This window comes from Mytilus californianus, unplaced genomic scaffold, assembly GCF_021869535.1.
Source record: "Mytilus californianus isolate M0D057914Y unplaced genomic scaffold, xbMytCali1.0.p SCAF_11, whole genome shotgun sequence".
Taxonomy (NCBI): domain Eukaryota; kingdom Metazoa; phylum Mollusca; class Bivalvia; order Mytilida; family Mytilidae; genus Mytilus; species Mytilus californianus.
Genome location: NW_026262593.1, coordinates 48,496,492 through 48,519,241, shown reverse-complemented (window position 1 = coordinate 48,519,241; position 22,750 = coordinate 48,496,492). Strand labels below are relative to the sequence as shown.

Sequence of the window (22,750 nt, the reverse complement as noted above, 5' to 3'; positions counted from 1 at the left end):
AGTAAATTTGCTGGTTGGTCAACGTTCAGACTTATGATTGCGTTATATATATATCTTTTCGAAAAGTTAGTGATTTATAAACTAAGCCGAACTCACAAACTAAATAAAAAAAGTCCGATATTATTGATGTGTAGTGTAAAGCTCCTTGTGTTCTAATCAGTCCAGTTTACACATCAATAATATCTAGAAAAGATGTGTTCAATCCTTATAACTCTCAACCGAAACATTTGTAATTTTTTCCTTCAAGTTCAATTTTCTAGAAACCCACGATTCTATACATTTGTTATGCGCTATGGTATATTGAAATCGACATTGTAAAATGGAGAATTGAATAGTGTTTACATAGATTTACGATAGTAGTTTCGGCAACAGGGTCTATCGAAATGTAAACCAAGGAAAAAGTACTAACGGACCAATTACATTCATGAACTTGTAAATATGCAAATCATCTAAGAACAATGATGATGGAAACGTATGCATAATTATGGTCAGGTGACATTTCCAGTAAGCTATGCATACGACGTTTCCCGGCGATGTCTAACTTTCTGTGACTGGTTTGTGTATTATTAAATCGGATCTGGACGGACGCTTATCTCGCAAGTATACAGTATACTATGCGCTTTCAGGGACAGGTGTTTTTATTGACAGTGAAACGTCACCGCTGTCCCTGTAGAAACTATCGTGCTTTCACTTTTTTGTCGACAGAGAAAGTAAATGAAATAAACAATTTGTATATTTTGTGCGTCCGAAGTTTATATAGTTGTTTTTGTGCCTCGTACCGATCTTTTGAGTTATGCCTAATGCAATTGATTTTTACAGTTTTTTCTTACGTTGTGCTGTTACATCCCTTACACAGGTTAAGGGAGGGTTGAGCGCTCACAAACCTGTTTAATCCCACCACATTCTTTATGTGCCTGTCCCAAGTCAGTGGTTGTCGTTTGTTCATGTCTGTCTTATTTGTTTTTCGTAAATTGTTTTGTTATAAATTAGGCCATTAATTTTCTGGTTTGAATTGTTCCACATTTTGCATGTCGGGGCCTTTTATAGCCGACCATACGGTATTGGTTTTTCTCATGGTTGAAGGCCGTTCGGTGGCTTATAATAGCCTACATCCACGTCTTTTGAACTCTGGTGGATAGATGTCTCATTGGCATTCATATCACATCTGCTTATTTTTCTAAAGCATTATTTGTTGTGTCCTTCTAAAAGATTAAACAAACAAACTAGATTACTGACTTACTTGCCGGAATGTGTACAGTCTCTATGAAACAAATGCTTTGATGTAATAAGCAATGACTGTATGAATAAATGTATAGAAATAATATATCGATTCTCTGTGAATTGTTTTAATAACAAATAAATCATCATACATAAACACCGATAAGGAAACGTGGAGTGAGGTAAATTGTGACAATACTAATAAGATGCTTATGGACGGATGACAATACTAAAACTTTGCATATGTCTTGTACACTGTAAAGCTGTCAACTGGAATATTTTAATGATTTGGATCTTTACAGGAAGCTCTTATTCTACATAGTACCCCATAAACTGGTCGCAACAGATTCCTCCTTTTCTCAGTCGTACCCAATCAACAGGTCGCAACAGGTACCTCCTTTCCTCAGTCGTACCCAATCAACAGGTACCTCCTTTCCTCAGTCGTACCCCCATCAACATGTACTCCTTTTCTCAGTCGTACCCAATCAACAGGTACATTAAGCCCTTTTTCTTCACATTATCTTATCAACTGGTCAGTGCAGGTAGATCTTATTCTTCAAAGTAACCGATCAGCTGTCAACAGGCCATTACAGGTAGATCTTATTCTTCATGGTAACAGATCAACTGTCAACAGGCCATTACAGGTACCTCTTATTCTTTATGGTTACCGATTAACTGTCAACAGGCCATTACAGGTAGCATTTTTCTCCATAGCAACCAATTAACTTGTCTTTATTCCATTGTAACATATTAACTGGTCATTTAATACAGGGGGTTCTTTTTCTCCGTTGTAACCATTTTACTGATCTTAACTCCATTGTAACATATCAACTGGTTATTACAGGGGTTCTTTTTCTCCTTAGTACCTTATTATTTGGTCTTAAGCTGCATGCATGGTAGGTGCATCATTCGCAATGCTACCACGTCACCTTGTTTTTTATAAAAGTGTAACCAAAACCCTGAAGCTGAAGAAAAACAGACAAAAAAAGGACGAACAGACAACAACAAAAAAAGGACGAATAGACAGACAAACAATAGTCCACAAAACATCACACAGAAAACCAGATTGAGCAACACAGAAGAAAGGAAATTAAAAAGAAACTATATTGACAAGCTGCTCTAAGACAGAAATGTACAACAATAACGTATAAAACAGCTGAAATAAAATAATCTTAAATAAATTTTTTAATTGAAAAAAAAAAAAAAAATACGCTTGAATGTAATATGTTGACCTTGAGATGTCTTTTGGTTTTATTGTGGTTGTTGACTCATTGACATAAACTCCACGTATAAATGCATCGCCAGTACGGTTAGTAGATTCTCAGCAAATAAAATCCATAGGTTTTGAGTAGATTTTCAATGAGTCAGACCAAGGGGCGCATTACCTTATGATTTATTGAATATCGATCCTTTCAAGATGACTACACACAGTGATACTGAAATTAAATGATAACAAAAAAGATATTTTTTTAACAATTTTTTATAAAATCCTACAGATCAACATCGGAGTGCATTGAAACGTCTGTATGTATGTATCAATAATTCTAGATGCATGCATTAACTTTCTTACAAAAAATAAATCTACAACTGTAATGTATAATAATTAATGCATTCCAAGACTACTTTAAATATGTTCCGATCAACAAATGTATCAAAAGTTATCAGTGGTTGTAGTTTTGTTCCTAACATTCATCAAGTCATCATGAACTTTTTGATGAAATTTCCTTGGTATCCATTCATATATATTCATGTTTAAAACAAAGGGTGGAATGTACCGTTGGAAACCTGACTTGGCACCAATTTCATTCTTATTTGTAGAATTTGATCGTGTACCATTTAGAATTGTTGACAGCATTTTTCCGAGTGTCATTCGTCTACCAATTCCACCTAATGTTTGAATTTGTGCTTTATTACCATTTCCTAGGTCTTTGAAAGTATTGCTTCTAACTATTCTTCTTACGTTGCCTCCTGTTTCTAATATTCTTGGTTTATTTTCACCTTTGTCTCCTGGTTTCGTAATACTACCTCCTGTTTCAAATGTTCTTGATTCATTTATACTTGTGTCTCCTGGCCCTATAATAGTGCCTCCAGTTTCGAATCGTCTTGATATATTTATATCCATGTCTCCTGGTCCTATAATGGTGCCTCCAGTTTCCAAAGTTCCTGGTTTATTTACATCCATGTCTCCTGGCCCTATAATGATGCCTCCAGTTTCCAAAGTTCCTGGTTTATTTACATCCATGTCTCCTGGCCCTATAATGGTGCCTCCAGTTTCCAAAGTTCCTGGTTTATTTACATCCATGTCTCCTGGCCCTATAATGGTGCCTCCAGTTTCCAATGTTCCTGGTTTATTTATATCCATGTGTCCTGGCCCTATAATGGTGCTTCCAGTTTCCAATGTTCCTGGTTTATTTATATCCATGTGTCCTTGCCCAATAGTGGTGCCTCCAATTTCCAATGTTCCCGGTTTATTTATATCCATGTGTCCTGGCCCAATAGTGGTGCCTCCAATTTCCAATGTACCTGGTTTATTTATATCCATGTCTCCTGGTCCTATAATGTTACCTCCAGTTTCCAATGTTCCTGGTTTATTTATATCCATGTTTCCTGGTCTTATAATGTTGCCGCCAGTTTCTAATGTTCTTGGTTTATTTATATCCATGTTTCCTGGTCCTATAATGTTGCCTCCAGTTTCTAATGTTCTTGGTTTATTTTTATCCAGTTTTCCTGGTCCTATAATGATGCCTCCAGTTTTTAATGTTCTTGGTTTATTTATATCCATGTTTCCTTGTCTTGTAGTATTGCTTCCTATCTGTAATGTTCTTGTTACTTTGTCTCCTATATCTACTGGTCTTGTGTATATGCCTCTTTTATCTATTGGTCCTGTGAAAACAAACTTTCCAGCTGTACAGGCAAGTGTACTTAATAAAAACAAAGGCATCCATAGTATAGGGCTCATCTTTCCTGCAGAAAAAAACAGTATTATGTATAAAGATTAAAAAAATAGATCAATTCCCAAAAAGGAAAATTAAGGCAACCTACGTAATGTCCCAAATAATCTCGACACAAACAAAAAAACTGCCTAAAGTACTAGTACTCGAATTATATTGAAATTCGAGAGAAATAAGTACGAGTCTAACCAGAAGTGTAAACACTTGCTGTTCCCTTTATGGCACCTGTCTGACGCTTTTAAAACTTTGATACGTTCTCGTGCTTTGCATTCAAAACAATTGTTTTAGCTATTGTGTACAGCAGATTTCAGAGTTCTCGAAAACTGGTGGTCCGAAGGTATGGACCACCAAAATGTTCAAAGGACAGACACAATTTTGGTATTTTGCAATAGAAATAATATTGAGGACCAGCAGATTTTCTTCAAGAACCACCAGGGAAAAATAGATTTTGGGAATACTGCAGACGAAATACTGCAGACGAAACAGACTTATATACTGAATTTTTCTACCGTATACAGCAGATTTTGATCTTTCCATCGTATACAGCAGATTTTGATCTTTCCATCGTATACAGCGGATTTTGATCTTTCTATCGTATACAGCAGATTTTGATCTTTCCATCGTATACAGCAGATTTTGATCTTTCTATCGTATACAGCAGATTTTGATTTTTCTATCGTATACAGCAGATTTTGATCTTTCCATCGTATACAGCAGATTTTGATCTTTCCATTGTATACAGCAGATTTTGATCTTTCTATCGTATACAGCAGATTTTGATCTTTCCATCATATACAGCAGGTTTTGATCTTTCCATCGTATACAGCAGATTTTAATCTTTCTATCGTATACAGCAGATTTTGATCTTTCCATCGTATACAGCAAATTTGATCTGTGTTACCGTATTGCATTTGCAGTACATCTCAAAAACAGAATCTAATCAAAGTACTGAAGTACTGAACATCGGATGACCACAATTTCTTGAGGATGGTCAAAAGCACTTGTCTCAGAAAAAAACAACATATCTCTTTACCTGAAACTGAGGTTAATGTACAGAGATATATTTTTTTTCTGAGACAAGCTCGTGCGTGGATGATGAATAAATGACAGGAAATTCAACTTCACCGTAATAACTATTATATTGTAGTGATACAAATCAGTATACACTGATTTGTTGTTATATATTATATTAAAATAACAGTAACATATATATATGATTTGCATCCATTTGTATATCATTCTATTCTACTATTCTAATAAAAGTGCAATGCAAGTGCATGGTGGACACTTTTCTGTAAAAATTCGATTTTTCTAAGATTGGATACGAGTAGGCATTCATATTTTCCCGCAAAAACAATAACAGAGTTACCGGTCCTTGCCGGTATTGTCGCAAAACGTTCTTTGAGATATTCTTCCGCATGCTTTAACACAATTTTTCGGTACGTGTGCATTGATAGTATCAATGATTTTTTACTTATATATATATATATATATATATATCTAACTACAAAACATTTTCATATTATTAATTTATGTTGTAAAAAAATTTTTTTTTATCAGTATTCATTGAAGAGATGTATTTATATCAAACGATAGGGAATGTTATTTTGTTATTTTGCACTGGTTTATGTGCGCATATTTATCATGTTTATAGATCGGTTACAAAACTAATTTACATAATGGAAATCTAGGCGATAGCAATACATCGGAACGACCTCAAGGTCATCGCGATGTAAAAAGTGAACAAATTTGTTGAATTTTGTCAAGTATGAGAAATTAAATTTCTTTTCAGTTTTCCTGACATTTTACCTCCATGAATTTCATTGAATTTTCATTTTCATCTTCTGGATGCAGATCGTTGTCTTTATTGGCAACAGCTGGCAAACGAAACAAAATAAATTCTGTGACAATTGTCTGTAAAAATCGACTTTTCTCTGATACTGTTGCAAATGCTAAACACTATTTATGTCTCTATATGATGTGTGTAAATTAAGCTGTTATTAGACATAACGAATAAAAACCAATTGAAACATTCTATAACATTATGCACATATGAGCTTAGGAGGAGCTTAAAGTCCAGTCGTTGTCGTTGGATTATGTGTGCCATTTATCATTTTCCGTTGATATAGAAATTTGATCAGTTCATTGAATTTTTTTTTCTTTTGAGTTAATTGAAATTTTGCATAGTTGGTTGTCATAGGATTTCTTGCAAAGTCGGTTGTAAGAGCTTGTTATTAAGATTGATTGATTCATTGATTGGTGTTTCACGCCACTTTTAGCACGATTGTCCTCTTTCGTGGCGGTCAGTTTGTGTTGGTGGAGGAAGCCGGAGTGTGTTATTTAGAGATTATGCTGCTCTTTGTTATGTATTATATATGTGCCGACTCTAAATAAAATATAATTACTTACTTGTTATATGGTTTACTATAAGTAATATGTTTTACTAATTATTGAAGGCCATAATTATGTTGACCTGCAGTGTACATTCTTCTCATGAGGTCTTTAATGATTTTTTTGTCTCATTGAAAATCATACCATATCTTATTTTTATATCAAATCAATAAGGCTGTAGTAGACATATCTTCATTATTATAATCAATAAAAATACTAATATAAAAATAAGGAGATTTGGTATGCTCATTGGCAATTAGACAATTATCTAAAAGAGACTAAATATGTTAGCAACTTAGAGTATGCCATGTAATTGTATGCAATAATTTTCTTAAACAGAATAAAAAAAGTCACGTGCAAAAGAGCATAATACGTATGAAAAGTTTGCTGTTTTTTTATTTCCCAAGTCTATGAAATAAAAAAAAATATAGTTACGGGTGTCTATGCTTTAAACTCTATATTGTTTGCGTTCACGTCTATATATTAGTGAGTTTAATAGCATAGGTCCACATGTAATCAATCATTTATTTGGCAGGGCGACCAGTCTTTCTTCTGTTACATATATTAAATATCATTATATATGTAACACCATCGGTATAAAAATAATAAAAAAACCTTTTCCATTTATCAAATCAGTTTTTGTTCTATAGTACATGTAAAAACTGATTCAGTTTGTAATGGAGTGTCAAAAGTTTCTTTGATCTCTGGAGCGTAATTGTCTCATGGCAACATATTAATCTTATTCTGGCGGATAGTTGCCTCATTGGCAGTATACTATTTCCGCAATTTTTATACAGAGTTGCTTTTTAGACAGGCTGTTTATGCTCTGACAACTTATTGTTTCATTTGCATAGTTTTATAAATTGATAAATGCTTTGAAACTTATTTCAATAGTTTTTGTTTTAAAAAGAGGAAAAACTGTATACATCATCAGGATAAAATTAATTTGGTTTTGAAGACCTATCTACACTTTTGTTTTTATGACTAACTACTCATGGTATTATTAGGGAGAGCAAATAACACACCATACTTCTCATATAATCGTAAAACTCTTATATAGTCGAACCGCTAAATTCACTTACATGATAATCTAGTAGACGAATAATATATTTATTCATATTCCTATAACACAGCATTCTATCTAACACGCGGTGGTTATGTACAAGAATCGAATCAAGTGCACCTAAGGCATAACTCTATATTCATATTATCTATTAAGTTTTTGTAACTTGTATTTGTATAGTTCTATATATTAGATAATTTCTAATCATTCTGTTATCTGTAATTATAATGTATTATGTATAATTGGTGCTCCTGTAGCGCAGTTATAGCGTCTGAGTTTATTTAACAAAGTTCTTAAAATTTATATACTGACAATGATTATGAATACCTGAATATACTCTGAAAAGAACCGATTTAAAATAAAACGAATATTATTGGATGAAAGTCTAGGAAAGTAACACCACAATACTGAAGAAACACTAGAGGTCAATATACCTTAATGAAAACTATTCTTTAAAATCACGTGTCAAGCTCTTACTGGTGCTAGGGCCTTGGTGGGCTGGTTCTTTAATTAGTGGAACTACTGTGTCACTTGCCTGTCAACACTAAGGTTGTGATTGCGATTCCCGTACGTGGCAAGTGAGCTCGACTCTAATCTTAATTGACAAGGATTGTCAGTTTTTCTACCGAAAGTCGGTGGTTCTCTCTGGGCACCCCGGCTTCCTCCTCCAATAAAAACTGACCGCCACGTAATATTAGTAGCACGATAGTGCTGAAAGTGGCGTTAACACCAATCAATCTATCAATCTTACAGGTGCTGAATTTAGATAAGTAATCCGAAAACCCACATTTGATTGTCCAACATGTGAATTGTGCAGACCCTTACAATGTTCTGATATCCAATTTATCCCCAGGACTTACACTTATGAAAACATTGTGTATCAGGTTGGCAAGACATCTTCAATAATGAATATGAGAATAATAGAAGGCATCCAGGAAACAGAATATGAAGATATAAAAGACAAAATAAATGCATGCATATTATGAAGTAAACTGAGTGCTGAAATTCATATTGCGATTGATCTGTGCAGTTTACGTTAGACATCCGGAAATTTGGAATTGTAATAGGATTAAGACTTTGTATACTAGTATTAAGGTGGTACCCAACACCTTGACTAATATTAATTTGGCTCGTTTAATTTTCATAAAATTTTGACAAAATGTTTACTTTAACCCTTTGACAAAAATATAAAAATTTCAAAAAACTTGAACCAACCACTTTATCAGAAAAATTTCATTGGTTATATAGCAGTTTGACAAACACTAATTTTGATGTAAGAAATCGTTTTTTTAATCTCAGAATATGATAAAGATTCTTTGATAAAAAGTCATGAAATTTTCAATCTAGTGCGGTAACTTGGTAGCAATCTAAATGGAGAGAACATAATTTTATTAATAAAACATCTTCATTTTATTCATTTATCGCAAAAGGGTAGTTAACCAACCTTACACGATCCTCAAACGAGAGCTTACTTTGGAAGTATATTTATATTCGGCTATAGCTATATTAGCAGGGTTTGTTTTTTTCTTCGGTATAACTTTAATTTACTCAATTTTCCTTGTAATGTATGTACATGTATTATCATGTATATCATTTTGGGGGCACTTTATAGCTTGATGTTCGATGAAGACCGTACTTTGAACTATAATGGTTTACTTTTACCAATTATGACTTAGATGGCACTCATACCACATCTTCTTAATCTATTATCCTGCTCATTATTAGTTAAATAGTAAAGCGTTTTACTTTGCAATGAGTACAAAGAAGATAAATTTTAATATATGCAGCCTCCTCCATTAACAACTACTGCTTCCTTTGAATCTTAAATAAAAAATAAGACAAAACAAATGTTTGCGTTTTATCGCAAAGGTTTGTGTTATAACGCAAAGGTTTGCGTTATTTCGCAAAGGTTTGCAACTATAACGCACAGGTTTGCGTTATTTCGCAAAGGTTTGCGTTATATCGCAAATGTTTGCGTTATAACGCAAAACTTTTTTTGCGTTATATCGCAAAGGTTTGCGTTATAACGCAATGGTTTGCGTTATTTCGCAAATGTTTGCGTTGTAACGCAAAAGGTTTGCGTTATTTCGCAAAGGTTTGCGTTATAACGCAAACGTAGGAAGAAATATAAAAAAAAAGTTGTGTGGCGGTAATACGCTTCCGTACTATATCAAGATCAAAACATATTATTTTTTAGATCACAAAATATAAAACTCGAAGTCGTGACACGTATCAAACAAATATAATTTGACTTTTATTGTTTGCACACAAGTTCCAAAAAGTACAAAATTCACAAATACGCCAATCATAAATTGCATTTTTTTTAATTATCATTTACACATTTTGTATTTCTTATACAACAAATAAACCACTTAAAAATTTAATTAATTACGCACGCATTTATATAACTGTCAAAATGAAAAAAAATGACTTTACCTTTATGGTCTCTGAATTCACTATTTAAGATTTGTTAAATGGGAGGTGCATTATAAGAGGTAGAGCCATTTTAAAGACAGATGTACTGTTTATACCGTGATGCCATTTTTTTATTATCAAAGAACGCCTATTACAAGGAACACAACGACCATTGTAAGGAGTAATTAGACACGTGACTTGAAGCAAACATTTAAAGTAAATACATGGTAAATGTATGTAAGCACAGCGAGAATTAACGAAAACACGTGTGGGTGTCCATTCAAAACACCTATTATTAATAAAACAACATTGCAATAAAACACATCAATGACAAATCTCCTCGAAAAATAGATCGTGCCATGTGAAACATCTAATATAAATGTATTTTAGTACTAAATATGTATCTGTCACGGACAAATACAAATAATTTCGGTCGAAGGTCAATTTTTTTTTTCGGTTGTATAATTATACCGTGTCAATATGCGAACATCAATATGGGGGACATGAAAATTGTTTTATGAGTAATGAAAATGTTGGAACGTTTGAGCATTAAAAGAGAATTCTTATCTAATTGTCTTTTGTTGTTGTTATTTTGCCTATCTAGCCTCAACCTAGAAGTGTTTTTATAATTATTACGTACTGCTATCATTAAATTACAGTCAGGTTCATATAAGTAGATCGAAAAAAAATCGCAGAGACAACGGTAAGAGTCAGATCAGTCAAATTAGTTTGGTCATTAGACTTGTAAATGCAGAAAAAATCCGATAGACTATCACTCATGTGTTGAAAACTAAATTCTTGCTTGATCTTACATGTACAAGTCTGCAGTAAAGTGTTTTATTTAAGGAATGACTGTACTATTTTTTTTTCTGTCTATGAAAAAAAAACATTAAAATGTGGTGCACAACATTTTTGAGGTTATTTCGAATAGACCGAAAAAAAAATTACAGTCGGTCCTTATAATTTAATTGTAAATTCCATTTTTAAGGAGTAAATCATGAAAAAACGTTGATCACATCACAAAATTATGTCTATAATTTGATAGACAAAAAGCCTTTCAGCTAATCAGAAGACGTGTTACATCCAAAATTAAATTATCTAATTGATGAATTTGAACCCATTATTGTCGCTGCTCATGCATATAGCCAAAAGATTTGTGTTGTTTAAATGCACGACTGAGAGATCCCTAGTGAGCCGGTGAAAAAATTACAAGACCAAACATCAATAAAAAGGTAGTTTTAGCCCCGCCCCATTCCATGTTTAAAAGTTTCAAGATAAATAAAGTTTTAAAGGTTTTGATCAAACTCATCACAAATATCTTCGAAATCACTGAAATGTGAAGGAAATTCAGCAAGAAATAAAGAAATAAAGGAATCAACAAAGTGATAACAGAAAGACTGACAGAGTACCGACAGAAAGACTGACAGAGTACCGACAGAAAGACTGACAGAGTACCGACAGAAGGACTGACAGAGTACCGACAGAAGGACTGACAGAGTACCGACAGAAGGACTGACAGAGTACCGACAGAAAGACTGACAGAGTACCGACGGGCGGGTAAAAATATTGCCTCAGTCCTCGGGATCAAATTCAAATAATATGATAATTGTCATTGCATCAATTTTCCTGACATTAAAATTGAGAATGGAAATGGGGAATATGTCAAAGACTTTTGACTAGAATTTTACTTTAACTACAGTAAAATCTTTCATCACCTCGTTAGTGGTTGTTTCTTTTTACCATATTTTTTTTTATATTTGGAGAATTTGGTGTGATTACAGATCTTAGATAGTTTTTGTTTAATTCATTAAGAAGTTTTTTTTAGAATTTGCATATTGTATAGCCACATGTTTAATATTGAATATAAAAATAAGAAGATGTGGTATAATTGCCAATGAGACAACTCTCCACCAGAGACCAAATGACATATAAGTTAGCAGCTATAGGTCACTGTACATTGTCCTCTAGATATATTAATGTTATGTGTGTTGCTGGGTTGCTGTCTCATATTTTCGACGTCTCCTTTTATTCATATTCTTGATCAGATGTTACAATGCATCACTTTTTTTTTAAAACAATCGGCAATAATAAAAATAAAAATGAAAACGTAGAGAAATGTTCGACAAATATGAAAATTCCAGCATTTTTATATTAGACATTCGTGTGGGTTAATATAGGGTGTACTTTGGGGGTTTTCTCCATGACTTCTTTTCACTTCTGTTTTTTATCCGAGTTTCTTTTACGTTACCGATAGAATGAGAGGTGAAATTTACATCTGCACTTGCTGACCTCTGTTTCAATGATACCGCCTCACTGGTTTCTATGTAGCGTGAACACCTTGTTTTCGGACGAGGTCATGGATTCGATCACCGGACGAATTAAACCAAAAACTTGAAAATTTGTATTCTGGACAGTTTTGCTGGTTTTTCACTAAGCACGTGACACTTAGGAGCAAGAACAAATACTGTTTAATATAGAGTCACGAGATAGTACCTGAGAAGTGCGATATTTTTACTTGCAGACTGTTATATGTACCTTGTGAACTAGCACATTTAAAACCCGACTAAGTTAACTAAGCGTGTCGGTCTTGTACAAAGAAGATTTCGTATTCATATCACATTAACCTGTTTTCGTCCTTATAATATTTGAAACTTGACGTAAAACGCCATCCATCCGTTCATCCGATTCAAAATTAAATGTTGAATGCTATAATTAAACACGGCATGCTATCTGAATATGCATGTTATACAGTTAGCAGCGATTTTAAATATTATATAATTCATTATCAAATCGATGAAGCAGTAACATTGATATGTCCCATGATACTCATGTGATTATTATCATAACAAAACATTTAAGTTTTTTATTTTGTATTTTCAAGTCAGTTTCAACAAAACTGCTGACTTTGCATGTTCTCATGTGATATTACACAACAACCTCAATAAAATTGCTCATCCATGGCGGCCTTCATATGATATAACATAACTTATTTTTAAATCTTTAATTAAAGTAGAGCAAATTAAAAAATCTTTTACAAATCAAAATGAAATTGTATCCTTCCAAAGCACAGCTTACTGTTCAGACGAGCTATTTTTGTCTGATATTCGGTACAAGGGTATTAAACCGTACCTAGAGGAAAACAAAATTGTATAAACAGAAAGAAGACTAGACGATATCAATTCTTTCAGAAATTTTTTAAAAAATGAGTCACCATTCAGGTGTAAGGGTTGTTGTCACATACATGCGTTGCTTGCTTAACTTCCAAATATTTTATGCATATTCAGAACGAGATTAGATTAACAATTCATACACTAGGTAGATTCTTTAAGGTAGGTAGACCGGGATTACGGGCTTGAACTTTGAACTGCCACATGAAAATTATCATATGCTGTAAAACGGACAACAGGTCACATAGGGACCCCTCATAAAGTTCTTGAAAGATTTCGTTACCGTGCAGAGAGCGTGACAACTAAAACAGACACGGACCAACATTAATCTTAGACTTGGACCTAGTCAAGTTAGAAATTTAATCCTACATTCAACTTTTAAATGATTATATAACTTTTACTTCTTTCGTTATATAAATGGGACATCATTCTTAAGTTGTTGTTACATGACAAATTGTTAAATTAACTGTTGGATCTATTTCAAAGTTTTGTATATTGATTATGAGTTGCTTGCTTAAATTCCAGTGGCAAATATCTCGTGCATATTCAGGGCGAGATCAAATAAATAAGTAATACAATAGTAAGGTCGACCGGAATGAATGTCTGGAAATTTGGACTGCCATATGAAAATTGGGTAAGCTTGAAATGGGGAAGTAGGTCACTATTGGATCCCTCATAAAACTGTTGCAAGGGTTCTTTAACGTGCAGAGAGCACGCCACTCATCCTACACAAGGCAACGGAATTAACGACCCCGTTCCTACTGGATGTCGCTTCGTATTAATACATCCGCACGGCCAAACGGACTCCTTTCTTAAGTGTAATAGAAAGGGGTCAGTGTCGACAAAAAAGTTAACATGAAAATAATGATAGTGTTTCCTTCCAAAGCACAGCCTACTGGTTAACAAAATATTTAAAAATTTTGTGTTTTATCAAGTTATTTAAAAAAAATGCTGACTTTGCATGGTCTCATGTGATATTACACAACAACCTCAATAAAATTGCTCATCCATGACAGCCTTCATATGATATAACATATCTTTTTTTTCAAATCTTTAATTAAAGTAGAACAAATTAAAAAATACATTTACAAAAAGATAACAAAAACAAAATGAAACTGTATCTTCCCAAAGCACAGCTTACTGATCAGACGAGCTATTTTTGTCTGATATTCGGTACAAGGGCATTGAACCGTACCTAGAGGAATACAAAATTGTATAAACAGAAAGAAGACTAGACGGTAGCAATTCAAAACAAAATGAACTACGATCAAATTCTTTCAGAAAGTTTTTTAAAAGCGGTTCGCCATTCAGGTGTGTTGTTACATACATCTGTTGCTTGTATAATTTCCGAACATGTCATGCATATTCAAAACGAGATTAAATTAACTATTGATGCACTAGGTATGGTTGAACTTTGAACTGCCACATGAATATTATGGTATGCTGTTTAGCAGGACACCTACGAACCCCGCATAGAGTTTTTGAAAGAGTTTTTTTTTTTAACGTGCAGAAAGCTTGATAAATAAAACAGACACAAACCGGCGTAAATCTTAGATTTTGACCAATTCAACATTCAAATGATTATATAACTTTTACTTCTTTCGTTATATAAATGGGTCATCATTCTTGCGTTGTTGTTAAATATAAAATTGCTAAAATTGCAGTTCGATGTTTTTTCCATATTGTATATTGATTATTTGTTGCTAGCTTAAATTCCAGTGGCAAATATTTCATGCATATTCAGGGAGAGATCAAATTTACAATAAATACAATAGGTAGGTGCTTCAAGTATAAATAAGAAGATGTGGTATGAGTATCAATGAGACAACTATCCATCCAAGTCACAATGTGTAAAAGGAAACAATTATAGGTCAAAGTACGGCCTTCAACACGTAGCCTTGGCTCACACCGAACAGCAAGCTATAAAGGGCCCCAAAAAGACTAGTGTGCAACAATTCAAACAGGAAAACCAACGGTATAATCTATATAAAAAAACGAGAAATGAGAAACACTTATGAACCACACCAATAAACGACAACAACAGGCTCCTGACTTAGGACAGGTGCATACTAATGCAGCGATTTAAACGTTTTAACAGGAGCCAACCTTCACCCTAACCAGATACAGTGGTATAACAACATAAAAAGACACACAATAAAATATAAATTTTTCAAGGTATGTTTGACCGGAGTGAATGGCTGGAAATTTTTACTGCCACACGCAACTTAGGGTATGCTTGAAATGGGGGCAGCAGGCTACCTGTGTACCCCTCATAGATAAACCCCTCATATAATGGTTTCAAGCCTTAGGTTTCATGAACGAGCCGATAGCTCGCCACTCACCATTCACGAGACATCTGATTTAACGTACCCATTTCGATCGGATATATCCCGCGCAGACAAAAGTACGCCTTTCTTTGGCAAAAGTTTTATTGTCGGACGAGAGAAGACCAGGGAGGAACTTATTTCCGTACCCCAGTCAACCTTTGGGCTAAGATTATATAAATTGCTATCCTACTTTTAAATGTACTTATTAAATAGTAAAGACCTATATCGATAAACTTAGGCACAAGCAGTTGATCCAATGTTTCAACTCGACTACTATAATCACGTGACTATAATGTAGGCAGTTGCTCTTCCAGACGCACTAGATGTCCAGGATTCCTTATGGCCGAATATTTGTGTTTTTGGTACATTTTTTTCTTTATCTTTTGACTCCCAGTCCCCATTCGTTTAGGTACATTTTTCCCTTCCTTGTCACCCCTTTTTTGAAAATTATAGCTTCCAGATCTGTATCGTTTATCTTTTCAAAAGGTTTAAAGCGAATCCAGGAGTGAAGAAAATTTTCACTTGATTAAAATATTCTGTTTTATCGTTTACTTTTATTGCTTTTAAATATGAAAATTTTAAAACGCAGGATAATACACATATAGATAAAAAGATGTGTGTGATATTAAAGACCTGTATCATATTATAGTTAGTGTCTACATTCACATTTCAAACCATTTAAAATTCACGAGCGAAAAGGGCACACAAACGCGTAAAAAAGAAAAATCTAAATTTCCGACACGATTAGTGTAATTCTTAGATTTTGACCAGCTCATGTTTAATCTTAATCCTACATGTACATACTTATTGACTTTCGGTGCTATTTTTGGCAACAGTGTAAATTAATCTTTATGTAACTTTTATTTTTTCATTATATAAGTTAAAGTCCTATGTTTTCAAATAAAATAAATTTCTATGTGAATGTTTATCGAAGCCGCACTTAAAAGATGCCACGTGACACTCAAGGTAAATTATACAACTATTAATCGTGTTGTTTTGTAATATTTTGTTGATTTATGCAATGGTACAAAGTCCTAAACAATAAAAAAAACTACGCAAATATGTGCTATATAACTCATTACTTTATCAAAACATGTGAACAATGAAAGGTTACGCAACAAAAAAAAAACAAAAAAAAACGCGCTGTCTCCTGACACCAAAAGTGATTTTTCCTATCTATATTTTACATAATATGGCTTTTTTCGTCTTATGCAATATTCATTGTTGGTTTATTTAGTAAAACTCAAATTCACATTGGGAAAATTGAAAAAAACATTAACTTCTGTCGAATTTAAATAGAAAAACTATATCAGAATCCACAGAAAGGTAGAAAGATATTTTGACCCCCATCTGTAGACGGGTTATGTATGAAAGACATCCACGAGGGGAGTTAAAAAGGAAGTCGTGCCATTTCACTTTTTCAATATAATTTAACTTATTTGCTTCAATTCATTACTGATTGACTGATTAATTGATTGATTGATTGATTGGTTGCTTTCATATGATCTTACTAAATACTTGAATTTAACAAATAATATAAAATAAGGAAATGGCGAATGGAACATTATAATATTTATACAAGTGATAAAAACCCAAGAAAAAAAATCTATCCATGTAATTCTTATGGTCTTAATGTATACTTGCAGTTGTCTCATTGCCAATCATAATCACATCTCCTATTTTTATAAAACACGTATCAGCTTAAAATAAGAAACTATTAGGATCTAAGGTTGTAACTCCCTCAGGTAAAGGTTACCTTAGATGCATTTGGCTTTTCTTTTTAGATCCATAGGGTTTGCTCATATAGCTCCTCAAGTTGCCAGGTATTTATACATCCTTAGATTGAGAATGGAAACGGGGAATGTGCCAAAGAGACCAACCCAACAAAAGAGAAGAAAACAGCCCAAGTCCATCAATGGGTTTTCTACCAAAGTACCGCACCCGGAGCTGACCCTTAAACAAAACTGTATACTATTCCAGTGAAATAGACGTCACACTAAACTCTGAAACATACAAATGAACCAAATTTTTTTTTAAACTCACAAGATTAACAAAGACTAGAGGTTCCTGAAATGGGACATGCGCAAAAATGCGGCGGGGTTAAACACGTTTGTTAATTCTCAACTTTCCCTCTATACCTCTAGCCAATGTGGAATAGATAAACACACCGCAAAACTCAGTTCAAAAGAAGTCCGAGTCCGATGTAAGAATAGGTAACAGAATAAACTACACAAAATGACATTAATCAACATAATTTAACAAAGGACTTCTAGCAGTTAGTTGCATGGCTTTCAATTTTTTTTGGGGGGAAAAGGGGGGGGGGGCGGGGGTTGGGGGGGGGGGGGGTGGTGGAGGAGGGAGGGTGATCGTTCTTCTTGAAAGTAAATCCAGAAAAACTTCGGACACACGAAATTTAACAAACGTTATTTTCATTTAATACATGTTCACTGATGTGAAGATCACTTTCAAATTAATAGAAGGGAATTGCATGAATTTCAAAAGGATTCAAATCATATGCATCGACGAAATCAACGTTTCCAGCTTTTTCATGCATTATTCGTCGAACCATAATTTGTGTAGACGTTCAGGCGCGAATCCAGCCATTTTTAAGAAGGGGTTCCAACACATGCAAGTCATATAAAAAGGGGGGTTCCAATCATATGTCCCCATACAAAAGCCTTAGTTGTCAAACGAAAGGGAAAGGGGGGTTCAACCCCCTTCCTGGATTCGCCACTGGACGTTAACAATCTGTAAAAGATAAAAATATCTGATCCATAAAGACTTAAATGTGTCACAATAACACAGACAGGCATAAAAAGACATGTACTTAAAAATCACAAATAAAAATGTCATGTTATTGATACATGTACATGTATATATAGGTGTTTTAACAACTTGTAATTATACCAGTCTGTTCGTCTGACTGTGTCGTGCTATGGTAGTTTATGACTGTGTCGTGCTATGGTAGTTTATGACTGTGTCGTGCTATGGTAGTTTATGACTGTGTCGTGCTATGGTAGTTTATGACTGTGACGTGTTATGGTAGTTTATGACTGTGTCGTGCTATGGTAGTTTACGACTGTGTCGTGCTATGCTAGTTTACGACTGTGTCGTGCTATGGTAGTTTATGACTGTGTCGTGCTATGGTAGTTTATGACTGTGTTGTGCTATGGTAGTTTATGACTGTGTCATGCTATGGTAGTTTATGACTGTGTCGTGCTATGCTAGTTTATGACTGTGTGAAACTCTTTGTTACCTTAGTGATTTTAAAAGTTGTTGATTTTTGTTGCTAAAAATGGAAAAATAATAATTCCCTGCAAAAAAAAGACACATTTACTGAAATACTCAAAATAGAAAACAATAGCTTTCCCTGCGACTGTCTTACAGGTGAGAGGTTTAGCTAGCTATAAAACCAGGTTTAATGAACCATTTTCTACATAAGGGAATGCCTGTACCAAGTCAGGAATATGACAATTGTTTTCCTTTCGTTTGATGTGTTTCAGCTTTTGATTTTGCCATTTGTTAAGGGACTTTCCTTTTTGTGAATTTTCTTGGGATTCTGTATTTTTGTTTTTGGAAAAATTCTAAATTAAAGCACCTGTTTCTTTCGATTAGAATGATTGGATGGAATATCAACAATTTCAATGATTTGATAAAGAATACAAGTAGAAGACAGACAAAACACAATAATAAAAAGAAAACGAACGAATCAGTATTTGCATTAACATTGCAATGAAACACTAAGGATTGAACCCTCATTAAATATTGAGTGAATATAAGAGGATAAGTAGGCTTTTTTGTAGTCCCGGTCGTGTTGCACGTGACATGTGAAAATCATTGCTAACGTTGAGGAGCTTATCAAATCAAAAAGGACATAAAGACATAAAAGGCCCTCACAAACAAAGGGCCAACAAGGGCGACTCAGATACCCGTATATTGGAAGGGAGAGAACCAGAGTATTGTTTTCGACTAGACCGTTGGTTTTCCTGTTTGAATTGTTTTACACTAGTCATTTTGGGGCCCATTATAGCTTGCTGTTCGGTGTGAGCCAAGGTTCCGTGTTGAAGGCCGTACTTTTACTTATAATTGTTATAATTGTTTAGACACAAACAGTATCTCAACAAACTTTTACGACAGTGTCGTTTTTCAAACAAAAAAATCAAGAATTCAAATTAATTGATACATGAACTGCCTAACGTCCAGAGACGAACATTACATGCATACTCGGGATGATAACATGTTAATATGGTTAATAAGATATGAAAACAAGAATCTTTCAACTAGAACGACGGGCAGAATTAAATTTTATATGCGTCTATCAAAGGTAATAGTCATTATTTTGACTCTGAGCAAATGAGTTGTTACTCATACTCCCCAATGCCCGTACTAGGGGAAAAAGCGGCAAATTCTAGTTTGATTTACAATCTGGGGTTTGACCTCGACGAGAGCTCGCTACCACGAGACCAGCTAGTCGGTCAAATTGATAGATTGCACTTTTTTTAACACGTGAAATACTGTTTTATGTAAGAGTTCTGATTAAATTTTTTCACTAAATCTAATAACGAAAAGATTGATGATGACTAATATAATTTTATCACATTGTCGAAGCTTTTGAAAATATACTTGGTCAAAATTTAAAAAAAGTTGTTACGAAAGACTAATGTTTCATGATTTGATAGAGTGTTTATTTTTTATATTTTTTTCATGGTTAACTGTCACTTGACGTACACAATTAATTAATGAAATATCCCCATTTTATCTATATATAAATGCACGAGAAATGCACCATTGATATCATCTCCTCATTTCAAACCGGGCAGAACAGGTAAGACTATTTGAAATGTAATGTTCAGATATAAAAGACGATTAATTGTTCAAGCTGTTTATCTTTTTCTTTCTATTAATTTCTACCGCTACAGTTTGTTAAATCTGATTATTTATTTCTCTCCTCTTTTTATATTTTTTATCTATCACTTCTGGCAAATCAGCATACACATCTTGCTTTAATTCGAAAACGTTATTGTAAAATACTACAATATTACTTGTATTAATCATAAGATTTTAACATCTTTATTGTAATTCTACATACGAAAAAAAATTCTGCGTGAGTTTTATAGCTATACATTTATATAAAATATAGTGTGAAGCCTTATCAACAAGAGGAGGTTTCAACTGTTCTTGTCCTTGTAGACAGTTAATGCAAATATTTTGACGACACTCCAGATTTCTCCCTTGGGGTTTGGAAGAATTTAATGTCTGAATTTATTTTAAAAGATTTTCAAGATATGTCGCATTTTTCAATCTTTTATTCAAACCTTGCTGCGCACTACTTTGTGTGTTGAAATATTTCTTTGAATGCATATCCCACTGTATAAGTAGTTATCATTTTCTATCTGTTACACAAAATAAACCCTTTCTATCTAAATGAAAGGGCTATTCTTTTTAATGGTCTCAGCTGGCTTCCCGAAGGCTGCGAGTTGGACTTATGTTGTTTATATTATATGATGCATGCTCATGTTCAATTTGTACTGTTATATATATTGTATTGTGGAGAAGACTTTATAAGTATGTTTTACTTGTGTCTGATCCTTTTTTGCTTTGAGGAAATAAAATATGTTTAAACTAAAAAAATAAACCCTTTTGTTTTCAAATCTGCAGTGTTAACAGTTAACTCGCAGAAACTGTTTCGAATAAGGATATAAGGTTTTTTTTTAATGTGTTTATCTTTATTGGTACTAACAAGTTTTTCGACTTGAATACCAAAAAAAAAAAAAAAACAACACAAAAAAAACAGCTACATATTGCAATTACATAAAAAAAAAAAAAAAAAAAAAAAAAAAAACGAAATATTTTTTGAAACTCATTTTGGTATTTATTTTTTTCTCTAAATTACAATAGAAACAATTCATAAGGGGTCCAATGCACTTTTGGTTTAATCTCAGTGCGTTTTTATGAAATCTAAAAGATTAATTTGTACTTCTCATTGTTTGTTTGTAGAAGTTTTTCTGTTTGTTTGTGTGTGTGTGTGTGTGTGTTTTTTTTCTCGGCGTGTTTTATTAATGATTCTACGTGTGTAATTTTTTCCTCCAAAAAACGGCTTAAACATGCTAGTTTTAGCAAGATCGGCTTGCCATAAACGCTGTGTCATGCTGAACGATTACATTATGATACTGTGTTCAAGTGTGTTTCAAAACTAGCTAAATTAATGCTAGGTTCACTGCTAAAAAAAAGAATATATAGCGACATCCCATTTTAGATAATAGAGTAACAATATTGTTTTTTTATTTATAAATACGTATTCGCATTGGAACTTCCAGTTATAGTACAACTACAATTCATTGATAATTCTTTTGTAGTATCCATAACACAGCTGTAAAATGAACGTCAAGTGCACATTTGCGGTCGTAGCAGTGCTATTATTAGTCAACAACATAGCAGCGAGCGGTGGATATGGCCCCGTGGGAATAGGTGGTTTTAGAGGAATTTTGTCGTCAGGATATGGTGATCCCCGATTTTGGATGAAATACGTCCCCAAACAGTACCAAGGAATTGTACAGAGATATGCTACTGGTAACATTGCCAGATCTTTTGTGTCTCAATGGCTCAATCAGAATAAAAAATACTAAAAATGTGTTGTATGAATTCAGTATAATCATACCTATTACTTTGTATAATATATTGTTTTCAATAAAAGAAGACTTTTGTCGATATGATATTTGATATTTATTTTTTTTATAAGTCTTGCTCAGAGCCGAATAGCAATCAGTTTTGCGATTAAGTAATGTAAAGTTGTACTTTACTATAGCTAGTCGAGCATTTCTTTATAAAAATATCCGACCATCATGGAACACAATGAGATTACTTCAAAAAGGTAAACACTTTACGAAAACATAATTATTTCAATCGGAAGTCTTGTACATGTTATACTCTGTACAATATGTTCAGAGTTGGATACCTGATAAATGAATCATATTTGAAGAAATGACATCAAGTGTATTACCACAGATATGAAACCCACATTTCTGGTCATTTAGTTTCTTTGGTAACAAACAGACACACACAATTGAAAAGGTAGTAATCCTTATTGAGGTTATAAGGTACAAAATGTACTAATTTGAAGTGTTACGTTAAACGCAGAACATTCTTAATCTGGAAGGCAAAGAACAGATTTTTTTAGAACGAGAGGTAATTCATATTTAATTGAGATAAAACTTAAAT

The 22,750-nt window shown here is 33.5% G+C and overlaps 1 protein-coding gene and 1 long non-coding RNA gene across 3 annotated transcripts; one reads left to right on the top strand and one right to left on the bottom strand.

Annotated features, from left to right (window-relative positions):
- Positions 1-2,458: 2,458 nt before the first annotated feature.
- LOC127720231 (uncharacterized) lies at positions 2,459-10,135 on the bottom strand. Of its 2 annotated transcripts, XM_052226717.1 has the most exons (3): positions 10,060-10,135; positions 3,742-4,182; positions 2,459-3,561 (listed from the first exon to the last, which is right to left on the bottom strand). In XM_052226717.1, the coding sequence occupies exons 2-3, from the start codon at positions 4,175-4,177 to the stop codon at positions 2,870-2,872; spliced, it is 1,128 nt and encodes a 375-aa protein (XP_052082677.1). In that variant the 5' UTR covers positions 4,178-4,182; positions 10,060-10,135; the 3' UTR covers positions 2,459-2,869. The 2 variants fall into 2 exon arrangements, with proteins under 2 accessions (XP_052082677.1, XP_052082676.1); XM_052226716.1 differs by having other exon boundaries at positions 2,462-4,182.
- A 10,162-nt stretch (positions 10,136-20,297) lies between these two features.
- LOC127720233 (uncharacterized) lies at positions 20,298-22,252 on the top strand. Its single transcript, XR_007990672.1, has 2 exons — positions 20,298-20,357; positions 21,889-22,252. It is a non-coding gene; the product is annotated as an uncharacterized LOC127720233 (long non-coding RNA).
- The last annotated feature ends 498 nt before the right edge of the window (positions 22,253-22,750 follow it).

What these genes read in the sequence shown, in the direction of transcription:
- LOC127720231 (XM_052226716.1), bottom strand. Translation starts at nt 4,177, where the DNA reads ATGAGCCCTATACTATGGATGCCTTTGTTTTTATTAAGTACACTTGCC.